A 16,164-nucleotide genomic window follows, 5' to 3' on the forward strand; every position below is an offset into this window, starting at 1 on the left:
GGACATCACACCTCCCATGCTCCCCCTGGTCCCCGCGCATCTGTGTGTCTCCCGCATGCAGGGCAGAGACCCGAAAATCAGCTGGCCAGCAGGAGGCGCATGTGTGGTGGAGCTGAGCTGGGGCGACGGCTCATTTTACCATAGGTTCACCATCATGGCACTATAATTTATACTGTCCTGTGTGGTCATAGGTAGTCAGTTCAAAAACCATTGCATTGCTATATCCTACAACTGTGGTAGCGAACCTAAGGCATGCATGCCAAGGTGGCACGTGGAGCCCTCTCTGCAGACACATGAACCATCACCCCAGCTTAGCTCCACCGAGCATGTCTGTGCGCCTCCCGCCATCCAGCTGTTTTGGGGTATCTGCCACGCGTACAGGAGATGTACATGCATGCACAGGAGCCGGGGGGAGCGTGGGAGTGACACCCACTCCTCGTGCCCCATTTTTGGTCCCAGAAGGCTTCAGACAGGCCAGTTAGGCCCAAAATGGGGCATAGAGAAGTTGCACATACATGCGCAGGGGAGTGCAGGGTGTCCACACATGCATGCACAAGGGGATGGGGCATGCAGGTGGGGGTGTAGCATGCACATTGCATTATAGGTGTGGGCACGCATACATGTGCTATTGTGTGCACACACTTTCAGCACAGGACAAAAAAGTTATCCATCACTGTAATACAAGGATCACTATGCAATAGTGATCTTTCTGAAAAACTGTCCTTAAGCAACACCATTGGGTGGGACTCATAGAAATTTACCACAAATGCAAATGTGAGCACGCATACTTGCACCACGCACAGACACTACCTGCTCCTGTGCATAGCCTTTCGGCATATGCTTTGCTCACGCATCGAAAATGAGGCTACATAGGATGTCATGGAGCCGGGGTGGGTGGGCAGGGGCGGCACCCGCAGGTCGGCACTACCAGTTTGCCCGAACCAGTCCGAACTGGTTGAATACCACCTCTGAATACCATCTCAAATCTATTTGAGAGAAAAGGAAGCAAGCGGAAACTCTTATTTGCAAATCTCTCTCGAGATTCAGAAGGATGTGTCATAGTTGATAATGTCAAGAAACACCAGTTTGAAATGACTCAAGCTATCATGCTTCCTGCTTTCTCCAGATTGCTTGTTATAGTGAAGCTACCATCCTTTTGATTGTTTTATCTAATTACGGTAAATTAAGAGTGGCTTGCCTAAGAGACCTGAAACTCTACAAGTTTTAGAAGAGTTTCAATCATTGCTTCCTTTAAACAAAAATCTTCAAAAAAAAATTATATTATGATACTTATAATAATTTCCAACTAGAATTGACAAACCACATTGGGCAAGGACTTATGACCACTGGTCAAATGTGGCTTCTCAATCAGCCTGTCCATTTCATTGGGAGGAAATTATAAGGTATGTGTATAAGAATTCATTCTCATTTTTCTGAGAATGAATGTTATGAGTCTTAGTTTGAAACCCAGACAGCCAGTTTGATATAGTGGTTAAGGCATCATGCTATGAGTCTAGTGTCACCTTAGATGCCTTGCTTGGACCAATCACTCTTAGTCCTAACAAGCAATGGCAAAACTCTTCTGAAATATTTCCAAGAAAACTGACATTGCCCTCCCCCCCAAAAGCAATCATAATTAAATGATTGTTAACTATTACATAGTTCAAAACGGTACAAGCCATTATAGTTTACACCTAACTTAACAGAATGATGGAATTATCCAAACTTTAAATATTCACTGAATGAAATTTTATATGATAGAAGTGATTGGATTTGTTAATTCTAAATGTTACTTACTTTGCCCACAAATGAGTTATAATTTATTTTCAAAACAAATGTCAGCAGTAGGTTCTCCAGTAGGATATGATATATTAAAGTTAATTGGATTCTTTAAATAAGTATATATTTGAAAACTGTAATTACTATAGAAAAATCTCCTCTGCAAATTTTCAAGTACTTAAGTATATAATTTTCTTACACTTCTATGGGGAGAATGTTCCTTAAAAATCAATGGCATTTACTTCTGAGGAGATAGGCAGAGAGCTTTACAACATGCTTGTGTTGTAAAATTATTTTTTTCCCATTTGGGAGAATTTGTTTGAACACTCAGTATGCATTAGCTCTGCTCCCTACTGCACCATTCATGTGAAGATCAGGGAGATTAGAGGGAAAACTGCATCTTTGGGTCTACTGAAGCATTCACCCTTGAAAATGACTTGTGTATTAGAGCAGTGTTTCTTAACTGCAACACCTTTAAGAAGTGTGAACTTGTGGAAAATTTTGAACAGTTTGTGGAGTTGAAATCCACACATCTTAAAAGATGCTGAGGTTGAGAAACATTGTATTTAAGAGGATTTTCTCTCTCTCTCTCTCTCTCTCTCTCACATACACAATAAATAGCAGGAAGTGAGATCAAATGAGGAAGGCAAATGTTCCCCAAGTGTGAACGGAAGTTAAGCAACAGGAGAAATTGAGGCAGAATAGAAGCAGAGAGCCCATTACCAACAGCAAAAGAAATGTTGGATAAACTTGGTTTGGAATCCTACCACCATTGACTAAGTGAGGAAGCTTACCGAAAAGAAATGTTTGCAACTCAAATGAAGACTCACTTCCAGAAATGCACAAGGAAGAATGCAGTATCCCAGAGGTCACAAGAGAAAAGAGAAAACAGTCCCCAAAGACATTCAATTGTTAAGAGTATTTCTGGGTTCCTTCTGAGCTAGGAAGCAAACAAGATGCAAAGGCTGGCTGCTTTTGGAAAGGAGGCTGCTTTATTATTATTCCAAAAACAATACAAGGTTTGCTTTTGGAGGTAGCAACCACAGACTGGCACATCAGTAAGGTTTTTATATCATTGTGAGCAGGGGTGAAATCCTTCTCTGGTCTGAAACTGGTTCAGTGAGTCTGCTACCAAAAGTGCGCTTTGCGGGTGCATGTGCACCTGAGACGCACCCGCGCAGCACTAAAAAAGGAACATTTCCAAATCAGCAAAGTTAAGTAGAACAGCAAAGGGGGGGGGGAATCCACTGTGCCACGCGATTTAGATTAGCTAGAAAGCAGGAAATCCAACTATAGTAGCTAATATAAACCGTGTGTCACAGCTGATCATCAGAAATACCGGTTCGCCTGAACTGGTAGCATTTTTTTACTACCAGTTAGGCGAACCGGTAGCATTTTTTACTATCGGTTCAGGATAACCAGTCCAAACTGGCAGCATTTCACCCATGGTTTTGAGCCCTTTGCATAGGACATGAGATCACAAGAGTGTGTTTTCTGGCCACACAGGAACAGGAAACACAGGTGTGATACTTTTATGGCCAGAGAAACTTAGAAAATATTTTGTCTCTTATCTCCTTCATCAGGAAAGATCTTCCTGGCCAGGAAGAGGTACTAAATTCCAACGGTTTTTAAATATTGATTGGCTCCAGCACCAGATTCCTGCCTGTCAGTGATTTATTGCCTTTAAGGAAACATTGTGTTTTGTGAGAGGAGATGGGTTTCTCTGACCTCAGATCAGAAGGCTGTTAAAAGAAGGGGAGGGGGGGCAGATCAAAAGCTTTTTTACTTCTATCACAAGCAAAAGATTCCAGGTAGAGAACAGAATACATATCTGATTTTTTAAATTTTTATTTGATATGCTAATATATAGTGCTATGGGAGGTTGTTATTACTGTATATAAACTTTCTGATACTTTTTATTTGCTACAATACCATTTCCTTTTTAAAGATATTACTTGGAAGAACTTTAAATCTCAATACAATCATTATATAGAATCCATTCATAAATGTATGCAAATAGTTTGTGATTAAATTTCTTCATTCTTATAAATGCAAAAATGTAAATACGAAATAGAGAAGGCATGCCAGTAAACTGGCATAAAAATGTAAATCATTGGAGTCTCACAATACAATACAATACAATACAATACAATACAATACAATACAATACAATACAATACAATACAATACAATACAATACAATACAATAGTAGAGTTGGAAGGGACCTTGGAGGTCTTCTAGTCCAACCCCCTGCCTAGGCAGGAAACCCTATACCGTTCCAGACAAATGGCTATCCAACATCTTCTTAAAGACTTCCAGTGTTGGGGCATTCACAACTTCTGGAGGCAAGCTGTTCCACTGATTAATTGTTCTAACTGTCAGGAAGTTTCTCCTCAGTTCTAAGTTACTTCTCTCCTTGATTAGTTTCCACCCATTGCTTCTTGTTCTGTCCACAGGTGCCTTGGAGAATAGCTTGACTCCCTCTTCTTTGTGGCAACCCCTGAGATATTGGAACACTGCTATCATGTCTCCCCTAGTCCTTCTTTCTCTTAAGCTAGACATACCTAGTTCCTGCAACCGTTCTTCATATGTTTTAGTCTCCAGTCGCCTAATCATCTTTGTTGCTTTTCTCTGCACTTTCTAGAGTCTCCACATCTTTTTTACATCGTGGCGACCAGAACTGAATGCAGTATTCCAAGTGTGGCCTTACCAAGGCATTATAAAGTGGTATTAACACTTCACGTGATCTTGATTCTATCTCTCTGTTGATGCAGTCTAGAACTGTGTTGGCTTTTTTGGCAGCTGCTGCACACTGCTGGCTCATATTTAAATGGTTGTCCACTAGAACTCCAAGATCCCTCTCACAGTTACTACTATTGAGCACGGTACCACCTACTGTACCTGTGCATTCCGTTTTTGTTGCCTAAATGTAGAACCTTACTCTTTTCACCATTGAATTTCATTTTATTAGATAGTGCCCAATGTTCAAGTTTGTCAAGATCCTTCTGTATCTTAAGCCTATCTTCTGGAGTGTTGGCTATTCCTGCCAGCTTGGTGTCATCTGCAAATTTGATGAGTTCCCCATTTATTCCCTCATCCAAATCATTGATGAAGTTGTTGAAGAGTACTGGGCCTAAAACAGAGCCTTGGGGTACTCCACTGCATACTTCCCTCCATGTAGATGCAGTTCCATTGAGGACTACACGTTGAGTGCAGTTGGTCAGCCAGTTACGAATCCATCTGGTGGTGATGCTGTCTAACCCACATTCTTCTACTTTATCTAGTAGTAGGTTATGGTCTACCTTATCAAAAGCCTTACTGAAGTCCAAGTAAACTATATCAACGGCATTCTTCTGGTCCACTAATTTTGTCACATTATCAAAGAATGCAATAAGATTAGTCTGGCATGATCTGTTTTTGACAAATCCATGTTGACTTTTGGCTATTACTTTGTTTGATTCTAGGTGTTCGCAAATTCGTTGCTTGATTATTTTTTCCAGAATCTTTCCTGGTATTGAGGTCAGGCTGATAGGTCTGTAGTTTCCTGGATCTAATTTTTTCCCTTTTTTGAAGATGGGAACCACATCAGCTCTTTTCCAGTCCTCTGGAAGTTCCCCAGTGTTCCAGGATCTCTGAAAGATATAATTCAGTGGTTCTGAGATCTCGTCTGCTAGTTCCTTCAGAACTCTAGGGTGTAATCCATCCGGTCCTGGTGATTTGAACTCGTCTAGGGTAGACAGGTGCTCACTTACCATTTTCTTCCCTATTTCAATTTGTGTTCCTAATCTGATTTTTGTGGTGCTGCTTTTGACAGGTTGAACTGTTTTATCCCTTTGTGTAAAGACAGATGCAAAACATGAGTTAAATAGTTCTGCTTTCTCCCTGTTGCTTGTCACCTTCTTGCCACTTTCTCCTAGCAATGGACCAATTGTTTCCTTAACTTTTAAGTTAACTTCCTTAACAAGAAGGAGCTATTGTTTACAATAATATATTTAAAATTAATATTTATTATTAATATTCATATCTTACATACTAGATTTAATTCTTCCTGTCATTCTGGAACTCAAGGTTCAATCAGGAAATCAAGATTTTGTACATAGCATTTGTTTCTAAGATTTTATTTTCCTCACAAGAACCTCATGAAGTAACTTGGCCTGAGAATGACTATCTCAGAGTGATAGAATGAGCTTCCAATGATGGGAATGGATATGAATTTGGATCTCTAATCTAATATTTGAACTATACCATACTGCCTAGCTAATATCATTAAAAGGAGTGGCACTCATATTGAACTCTATTCTTTTTTCAAACAAATATGGTAAAAAATGTTGACAATATTTGGAGGTCAATTCACTAAATATTCTCTAGGCGAAAAAAAACAACAACAATTTTTGAGCATGTGTTTAAATATTTTTGTTTTGATGTGATAACACTACAGTTAACTTATCTCATTATGTTTGCAAAAAAATGTGTTTCATTTTTCATACTGTCTGAATGCATAATTCAAACTTCCTTTGTAAAACCAAAGTGATTCTGTCCAATAAAATCTTGATGAATAACACACACTGACACACCCTGAGGTAAAAACTGATAGGCACCTATTTGTCTTTGAATACTATATCTACTCTTCCTTCAAAAATATATTAGAAAATCAATCAAACTTATTTATTGTCCAAGTCCAAACACAATTAAAAGTCTGAGAATACAGTAACTGTAAAAAGGAAGTGAGAAAATGTCAAGAAAATCTTAAAACAATTAGCGGTTAATAAGTGAGGAAACAGTTATAGCTAATAGATAGGAATTTTGGAGTCTTCTTAATGGAAGCTCCTGGTTGCAATGGCAATTAGAGCTGTTCATAATTGAAAGTATTAAGCTTGATCACCTTTGGTCTTACAGTTTTATTAACATATCTGAGACATGTTTTAGCTCCACGTCTGAAAGAAAAATAGTTCTATGTTCATGTAAGAGATTCATATATATAAATCCAAAACAAAAGTTCCCCATGTGTTCATATGTAAGATGTTAAGACAGTACTGTTGTCCCCAATTCGGGTCTGACCCTGATGCCGAAGCCAATGATGGACGCCAGACACGAGGTGCAGGTTTTCTGATTGCTTTTTATTGGAGTACTCCAAGGAAAAGGGTTCCTGGTCAAAAGGCCAAGAACCAAGAACAAAGGATTAAGAAAGCTGTATACATTTTCACTGAGAAGGCAGGACAAGGTGAAATAATAAGAAATATCCTTTAATAAACATTTTAGCAATAATTCTACAATTTGTTCTATTGGTCTATAGCTGTCACATTCCTAAACCTTGGCTAATGAACGCTCCAGGAGTTATGGATTGCCACAATACGGAGTCTCTCGTTCAAAATAGTAAAAGTAACTATATGTAACAGGTGGGAGGGGAACCACTCAGTCTATCCTACAGGTACGTACGTTTAAAAATTGAAGTCCGTCGGACTCTCTCCCTATTGGATTACATTTGCTCTGACATCACTATACATTGACCAATCAGAGTCCGCTGGGCTCTTTTAAAAAACCAAATTCACAGGTGGCGATAGAAGTGCGATGCTTGCGCTTAACAAGCTCCAGGGATCCAAGGTCTGGATCGGCAAACGAGCGTGCGGGGATTCAGGTAATAGTCCCCCCTCACAAAGAGGAAGAAATAATTAACTGTCTCCCGCCCGGCGCAGTCTTGAGAGTCGGCGGAAGGATACACGTGAGGCTGCAGCGACCTCAGAGGGCGGGGGAGGAGCCGGGCGGTTTGAATGAGCGGAAGGGCAGACTTGGCGCGCGCGCGCGGTGGTTCTGAGTCGGAGGCGAGAATGGGATCCGGGTGCCGTTGACGGTGAACGCGCGGGGCAGGTGAGAGGCTCTTGGTCGGGTTGAGAGAGGTGCCTGTACGAGGGAGGCTGTTGCCCGCGGTGGTGCTCAGGCTGGAGGGCGGTGGAAATGGACTGAAGGCTGCAGGATATTTAAAGAAGGTGGGGAGGGGGGCTTGTTGGTTCCTTGGTTTGTTTAGCGGAGCTTAGCTCGCACGTGGCGATTTAAATTATCTTTTTTTTTAAGATCGTACGTTAGCAAAAGTAAATCCTTTTCTTAGATACAGTCTAAGGTCTGCAGATGCTCCGTTCAATGGCCCATGGACGTGGCATTTGAAGATCTTAGACTGTATCTAAGAAAAAGATTTATTTACTTTGCTAACGTAAGATCTAAAACAAAGATAATTCCAAGCGTGGCTTGAGACGAAAGCAGAAGAGGAACAACAAATAAACGAACTGGTTTTGTGTCTTTTGAGATTAATGGCAGTTATTCTTACTGTTCTTTGGATCATGCAGTTCGGTGGGCGCTGCGTTAGGAGGAGACGAGGTTTTGGTGTGGGATAGTTTCTGTGATGTGGTATACGATTATTACGAAATTCTCCAGCAGAAATCGGCACAATAGGTTACAGAATGCCACATGTAGCTTTAAACGGCTTTATCCTTGAATTTGGTAATGGTCTATTAAATCATAAAAACCTAATTTCCAATTAGCATTTCCAAGCTGAAACTGCCTGATTTCATCTTCCGAACTCAGTTTAATTTGCCCATATTGTAGAAAGTTTTTACCCTGTCCAATGCCGGTTTTATATCAGCTCCATGTAAAAGTAAGGATGTTTCAGATGTTGGAGTTGGCTTGGGAATAAACAATATTTCTTTTTATATTATTTGCTATGGAGAATTTAGAGCAACCTTCAGTTTATGGGTAAATGTGATGTCCTTTCCTTGGAAGTACATTTTCATGGCCCCCCCCCTCCCCCCAGTCTGTAGATATAGAAAATGAAAAGTGCTGTTTATGCATTTTAAATATTGCTAATGAGATTGATAGATGTTTTGTTCTGAAAATAAAGCTACATGCTTGGTTTTGTTGTACATTTGTTAACAAACTGCATATACTGCTTTATTGTAAATTCAAGACAGTTATGCCAAATTGTATCTTTATTTATTTTTACATTTGAAAGTGCATGAATGTCAGTGCTATAATTTTTAACTTCCTTCCAAGTTGCATATTTTTAAAAATCATCTATTAAAACAAATGTTTTATTATAATGGGAAGGTATTCAGCAGTACCAGTAGAAATAAGATATATTGTATTATTGTATTGTATTGTATTGTATTATTGTACTATCTTATTTCTACTGGTAAAGTCATAGCAGGGAGGCTTACTGAAAATACCAGCTTCCACAGCTTTATTAGGTGATAATCCTATAGGGGTGGGACCTCAAAGTAGCTGACTATATTTGATTTAGTTGGAAAAGTAGATGAATACAAAAGAAGGCAATCTGTCAGATAATCTGAAAGGTCACTAAATGTCTGTAAGTCAAGGACTACCTGTAAAACACACCTGATACTGAAATATTGTATTAGCCATGAAACAATTTGCAGCAACTAATCACCACTAAAAGGACTTTCAAATTGTGAATTTGGAGTGTTATCAGTATAACTATTTGTGCAGCTCTTCCTATTTCTTAAGAGATTTTATGTGAAGAGGGCAGATTTGGTGGGACAACAAGACAACTGCAAAGGAAAACTGACTTCTAAGATCTATGTGTACTGTGCTTACGCATGTCTCAATACATAAACATTAAACTCAATTTCTGTTATGTAGGATAAAGCAAATTGCTCTAGAATCAAAGGGATTTCGTTCTGAATAGAAATTGATGAAATAATCTATTTACCTATATTTTGCCGTAGTCTAATGTGTCCTCAGATTTTATTATCAAAATTTGCCTTTGATAAGTTAAGTGGACAGAGAAGAGGCTTTGTTACAAAGACATGTTAGATAATATACATGGAGAAAAGGAGTGCTAGAGGAAACTGCTAAAGCAACAAGACAATTTCTATAGGGTAGAGAGAAGCTGGAGGACAAGTTAGTTCCAGATTCCCATTACTATGCTGTAACTTTTACAGTAGGATGGGAAAGGCTAGTAAAATATCCAAGACTTAATGGTGTGCATGGTTTGGAACATTTTTCATGTGCTTTATTTGCTCAAATCATGTTAATCCTATTCTGTGCTAATTGGCTTTGAATACCATGCCGAAAGAGCCCCCTTGAGATAACAAAAATGAATGGTTGTGTTGAACAAGGGAAAGATAGTTTATTTCCTTAATGTCGCCAACGTTCCGAATGGCATTTTGGGCTTAATAACACCAGGCACTTCGTTTGCAATGTCATTAACTCCGAGAGCAAGTAAGGCTGCCATAATACAACAGGAGTTACTATTGGATAAATTTAAATTTTATGGGCATAACCCTAGTTATGACAATAGTACCCGCCCATGTACTACCGTCTTCTATCTTGTACGGTATGTTTAAAAATTGAAGAACGTCCTTATTGGATTACTTTTGCGCTGACATCACTATACAGTGTCCAATCAGAGTCTGCCGACCGCTTTTTTTTTTAAAAAAAATCTCAGGTGGTGATAGAAGTGCGCTTAAGAAGCTCTAGGGCTATCTAGGGTCTGGATCGGCCAACGAGCACGCGGGGATTTAGGTAATGCGGCCCCTCACAGAAGGAGGAAGAATTAACTGCCTCCCGCCCGGCGCAGTCTTGAGAGTCGGCGGAAGGATATACGTGAGGCTGCAGCGACCTCAGAGGGCGGGGGGGGGAGTCTGGCAGTTTGAATGAGCGGAAGGGCAGGCTTGGCGCGCGCGCGGTGGTTCTGAGTCGGAGGCGAGAATGGGGTCCGGGTGCGCCGTTGACGATGAACGCGGGGCAAGTGAGGGGCTCTTGATAGCGGCGCTTGTGCGAGGGAGGCTATTGCCCGCGGTGGTGCTCAGGCTGGAGGGCGATGGAAATGGACTGAAGGGGGCAGGATATTTAAAGAAGGTGGGGAGGGGGGCTTGTTGGTTCATTGGTTTGTTTAGCTCGCACGTGGCGATTTAAATTATCTTTTTTTTTAATCGTACGAGGGAGGCTGTTGGGGCTCTTGGTCCGTTTGAGAGCGGCGCCTGTGCGAGGGAGACTGTTGTCCGCTGTGGTGCTCAGGCTGGAGGGAGATGGAAATGGGCTAAAGTGTGTAGGATATTTAAAGAAGGAAGGGTAGCTTGTTGGTTCCTTGGTTTGTTTAGCGGAGCTTAGCTAGCACGTGCCCTTGACAGAACGCCTACAAATCTTAAGACTGTTTTTTGCTAGCGTACGATCTAAAAAGGATAACTTAAATGGTGGCTTGAGACGAAAGTGGAACAAATGAACGAACTGGTTTTATGCCTTATGAGATAAATGGCAGTTACTCTTACGGTTCTTTGAATCGTGTACTTCCCTTGGGAGGAGAGGAGTGTTTGATGTAGGACAGTGTCCATGATGTGGTATACGATTATTGGTAATGACATTTTCCAGCAGATATCAGCACAATACTGTGGCTTAAGAATGCTTTAGGTAGGTCTGAATAGCTTTATCCTTGAATTTGGCTACTAGTCTTTTTAAATCATCCAAATCAACTTCCCAAAGGTTTCAAGCTGAAACTGGCTGGTGTCAGTGATGCAAACTCAGGTAATTTGTCCACGTTGCAGGAGATTTTACCCTGTCGTGGAACAATACTGGTTTTATACCAACTTCAATATAAAATATAGCCATTCTGAGACTGTTTCAGATGCTGTGATTGACTTGCTGTTTTAATCTAACACATACAACAAAACAGTAGGTATTCTGCCTGTACAATGTGAATCTAGTTGAAGAGAAGGGTTAAGTACAAATTGAGATGCAGGTCCATTTTAGATGTAAGAAAAAATATTAGTGTTTTTCAGTAAGTAGGTTTATTGCTTTTTCCTTTCTATTAAGGAGTTACAGAAGGCTTCAGTTTCTGAGTTAATTTTTTTTTCTTTTGCAGGTATGACTATAGGTAGAGAAATTTAAACTTGCAGTTCATGCAGGAAACTTCCCCAGCATCTAATTCAATCAGGTAATGTCAGGCTTAATATCAGATACACCACTTACGAGTTTGCTACTCACTGCACATGGGCCTGCTTCTCAATTCTCCTGCTCTTTTTCTGATGTCACAAGGTACCCTCCAAGTTACAGGCGGCATGAAATCCACGTTTACCTAGTGAGTAGTTCAGACTCTCAAGGTCCAAGCCCAGTAAAGTCTCTGAACATTCTGTCTGAAATAGTTCATTGGGAAGCAGCATGTAGTCTACCTACCACTCTGACTTAGATTGTATTCTCATTCCAAAAGACATTAAGAGGATTGTCTGGCATAGGAAATACCTGCTTAATATTTAAAGCAACTGAGATTGCTATCTATAATTCTAATCCAGATGCAAGATAATAAAATGAATAAATTTAAGTTCCCGGTCCAAAGAAAAAAGTTTTGTAGACTGCATTAATCCTTCTACGTTGCATTAATGGATTACTGTAATTTTTCTTTTTCCCGCTTGATTTTTCTCACAATTTAATTTTCAGGATTTTTAAAAATTTGCTCATACTACTCACCTAAGTAGCTAACAATTATAAACAAATTGCTGTTAAAGTAAGTTTTCATTGACTTTCTGGGAAAGCCATCAGAAAAGATTGTAGATGGTGACTGCATGCTCTCAGGGCGTTTGGCAACTGTTCATAAATACAAATAAGTTGCCCAGCACCCAGACCACATGACCAGGGAATGACACAACGCTTTATGATAGTCGGAAGTCCATTATAGATTTAAAGCACATTTTCCTGTAGTCATAATGTAATTTTTTTCTATTCAAAAAATAGAAAAGGACCTGTGAGCTCAGTTGTGGTAGCAAACATTATGCACAACCATGAATTTTACACATATGGACATCAAGGTCTGTTGAAATCTGCAATAATTTTACTTTATTTTTCCCTTAGAGGTAAGATATACGAGTTGAAAATGCCATCTTTGGCGGAAATTGTTGTTATTAAGAGAAATGGGACTGATGGAACTCATTTTCCGCTCACTGCAAACTCTTGTGTGTTTGGAAGGTAAGACTTTAAATTGATATGGGGCTTATTTGTGTAGGATTTTCATTATGTAATCGTGATGTAGGGCTGTCCTTTTTGCAACAGAAGTTTTAGGTTGGTGGTTCTCAATCTTCCTAATGCCGCAACTCTTTAATACAGTTCCTCATGTTGTGGTGACCCCCAACCATAAAAATTTTTTGTTGCTACTCTAACTGTACTTTTGCTACTGTTATGAATCGTAATGTAGATATTGATATTGGAAGACTGCTATCATATCACCCTTTCATTCAACCAGACATACCCATTTCCTGCAACTGTTCTTCATATGTTTGAGCTTCCAGTCCCGTAATCCTCTTGGTTGCTCTTATTTGCACTTTTTCTAGACTAGAGTCTCCACATCTTTTTTAGAGGCAGCCAACATCTTGTCTGCTCCTAAATTTTGGGTCTGAAAAGAATCACATCCTGGAGGCTGGACAATCTTGGCTGCTATACAATCATACACACACATACACAGAGACACACAGTGGCTTTATTCCCACAGCCTCCTTAACTAAGTTGCCTGCAGCTGCATTCACAAACTTGCTTACCCTGCCTGGATGGATCTTCAACCTCGTTTGGGGGTGTTTGCAGAAGTGCTCTTAACCTTGGTGGTGGTGGTAAGCTTAAACTTAATTTATTGGGCAAACGTCGTGCATTTTTTATTTTTATTTTTTTAAATATTTTCTCTTTCAAGTTCATTCACAAATATACACTCTTATAATTACCATTACTTATATCATTAATCACGTATCATTACTTTCTTACAAATATATAGAATACAGTTTGGGGCACTTTCTTGTCACCCCATTTTATTTTGCAACAGCCTTGCTCCTTCTATCTTCTCTATCTCCCTTCTCTGCCTTCTTCCCCTCTCTTTCCTCCCCTCCTCTTCTCCTTACCCTCTCCCCTCCTCTTACTTCCCCTCCCTTACTCCCTCTGCTTTACCCTTTCTTCCTTTCCCTCCTCATCTTTCCTCCTTTCCGTTGTTGCCCTTGCTTATTTACTTTCTCTGATGGGTTCTCGGGGTGGCATTTCAAGAAACCCAACTTTATATTTTCATAAATATCAGTCAGTTTCTCTGTTACATTTTATTTCTAATAATAATTCCACTTGTATCATTTTTTAAATTGTTTTCTTAAATTGCATTTTTTTTGCTCTTTTCCTTTGTGCATTGTTTATGGTACTTTTAGCAAGCAGGTTTTCATTGTGTGAATGGGGCCAATTTGGGCTCCTGAGCTTGGCTCTTGATGACAGGTCTGGTTATGGATTTAGATATAGTTGAAAGTACCGATGTGGAAAACATAGCCGTGCGCACACCGTGCACAATTACAGCCCGGAGCAGGACCTAAGCCCCTTCCTCCCTCGCAGGAACACTTTCCCTCCATTACGAAGTCTCCGAGGCTAATTGTACGGGGTGTGCGCGCACACCTATGTTTTTTATGGCGTGGAGCCACGGCGACGCTCTGCAAGGCCATTCCGGAGCCCATCCGTGGGGATTTCAAGGAACGCGAGGTGGAGTCTAAACTTTAGAGTTGCGCTGGTCTCAGCGATTCCTGTGAAACGGTCATTTGACCCCGAAAGGGGTTGCGACCCACAGGTTGAGAACCGCTGTTTTAGGTAGTGTCATAACTTACTTTCCTGGATTCCTTCATTTGACTTCTATATAATTTCTTTAGTCGTGCAGTGTATGTCACAATTTGATCTGCTTCAGTGTACATTATTTATGCAAGATATTTGTTTAATCAAAAACCTAATGTTTTTTAAAGAAGTTCCTAAATCTAAAAATCAGGTTGTCTCAATGCATCTTCAGCAACAGCTGCATTGCCTTATGCTAGGTGAAAATGAATTAGAAATTTAGAGATCATAATATATTTTAAGAGATGTGTATATAAGAACATGTAGTTATATAATTTGAACTAATAACCTTGTAATTTTATATTTTAAAGGAAAAAAGAATGTGATATTCGAATCCAGCTTCCTCAAGTTTCTAAAGAACATTGTAAAATTGAAATCAATGAAAATAAAGAGGTATGTAGTATTACTTTTGGTACTTAAGCAATCCTAATATTTCTGGTACTTGTGCTTTATTGATTGCTCTGGATATACATATTTTATTCCTGTGTATTTTTAGGCAGTGCTGTTTAACTTGAGTTCTGCGAATCCAACACAGCTAAATGGGACTCTCTTTCAAGATCCCACACACTTAAAACATGGAGATATACTGACAATTATTGATCGTTCTTTCAGGTATGTAACAATAATATAAGCAAATATGAGTGTTCTAGAAATAGTGCTTTTTAGAAACTTGAAGATCAAAGAAATTTTAAAATAATTTCATAAGAAAACTCCCCAAACCGGAAAACAGATTATGTAAAGAGTAACTAAACTATTAGTCTAAAACTGTACTTTACTAGATTGGAGATGAAAACACTAATAATTTTGAATAAAGTGGATTTCATAACTTCTTAAAGTCTTAATAACTTAAAGTTGGATTAATGTTAATGTAACCAATCTTTGTACTTGAATAGATTTGAATATCCACGTTCATCACTTCCTCAGAAGAGACTTTCTAGATCTCAAGAGAAGGAAACATTACAGGTAAAATAAAAATCATCATGTTTTTCTTAGTTTGGGGAAGGGTACAGTCATAAAATGTAGAAATTAATGATGTGTTGCTCTTTGGCTTGATTTAGTAATTGGTCATTATCAATTACCTTTCACTTTTAGTCATTCTATTCCACCCTTTTAACTATAATTCAGAGTAAACACAAAATTTGATATTGGTGTTCGACTGTAGAAAATTAAGATATTTTCTCTGGTTTGCCATTCATGTTTTCTACAAGGAAAAATGGCAAGCTTAGAAGAAACATTAGATTCCTTTTCTATTGTATTTAATTTTACAGATTCTTCATGTTCAGCATATGCAACAGATGGACTTGCTGCACCCGCAGAACTCAGATTACAAAAGTTCTCCGATTACTGGTTGGTAATTTTTTTGTTCTTTTTCTATAAAATGCTTCATTGTAGTAATAACTTTTTATTAATAAAAAGGATGCATTTACTAGTCAGTGGTAAAACAAATGAAAGTAGCCATTAGGAATTTGCTGTTAAAATACCTGAATGGATTTGGTTTAATCGATGAATTGTTTTCTGAGCCTGTTAGTAACCTAGTTTCTGAGTATACTCTAAACCATGATAATTAAGAGTTGAGAAACAGGCTAGTCTTAAAATTATATTAGAAATAATATTTCATAGCTGATTACATTTTAGAGAGTGACCCATATATTTTGTTGTCCATTAAGTAACTTTCATAATATAGCTTATGAACACATCTATTCCTTAAGGGAAAATGATTTGGAAAATTACAAATAATCTGCTTGCATATATTTATACTATATTGT

General features: G+C 39.1%; 1 protein-coding gene across 7 annotated transcripts in view; it reads left to right on the forward strand.

Moving 5' to 3' along the window:
* Window positions 1–7,290: 7,290 nt before the first annotated feature.
* MKI67 (marker of proliferation Ki-67) overlaps window positions 7,291–16,164 on the forward strand; it is a 36,191-nt gene continuing 27,317 nt past the window's right edge. For 3 of the 7 annotated variants that reach the window (XM_081955210.1, XM_081955215.1, XM_081955216.1), the window contains exons 1-7: window positions 7,510–7,645; window positions 11,649–11,720; window positions 12,634–12,745; window positions 14,710–14,791; window positions 14,895–15,010; window positions 15,292–15,361; window positions 15,667–15,745. In XM_081955210.1, coding sequence (XP_081811336.1) covers window positions 12,654–12,745; window positions 14,710–14,791; window positions 14,895–15,010; window positions 15,292–15,361; window positions 15,667–15,745 — 439 coding nt within the window. In that variant the 5' untranslated portion in view covers window positions 7,510–7,645; window positions 11,649–11,720; window positions 12,634–12,653. Of the gene's footprint in view, window positions 7,416–7,509; window positions 7,646–10,255; window positions 10,313–10,360; window positions 10,539–10,838; window positions 11,142–11,648; window positions 11,721–12,633; window positions 12,746–14,709; window positions 14,792–14,894; window positions 15,011–15,291; window positions 15,362–15,666; window positions 15,746–16,164 lie in introns of those variants that run through there. The other 4 variants (XM_081955211.1, XM_081955212.1, XM_081955214.1 and 1 more) reach the window with 4 other exon arrangements.

This window comes from Natrix helvetica (assembly GCF_964273705.1).
Source record: "Natrix helvetica genome assembly, chromosome: 5".
Classification (NCBI taxonomy): domain Eukaryota; kingdom Metazoa; phylum Chordata; class Lepidosauria; order Squamata; family Natricidae; genus Natrix; species Natrix helvetica.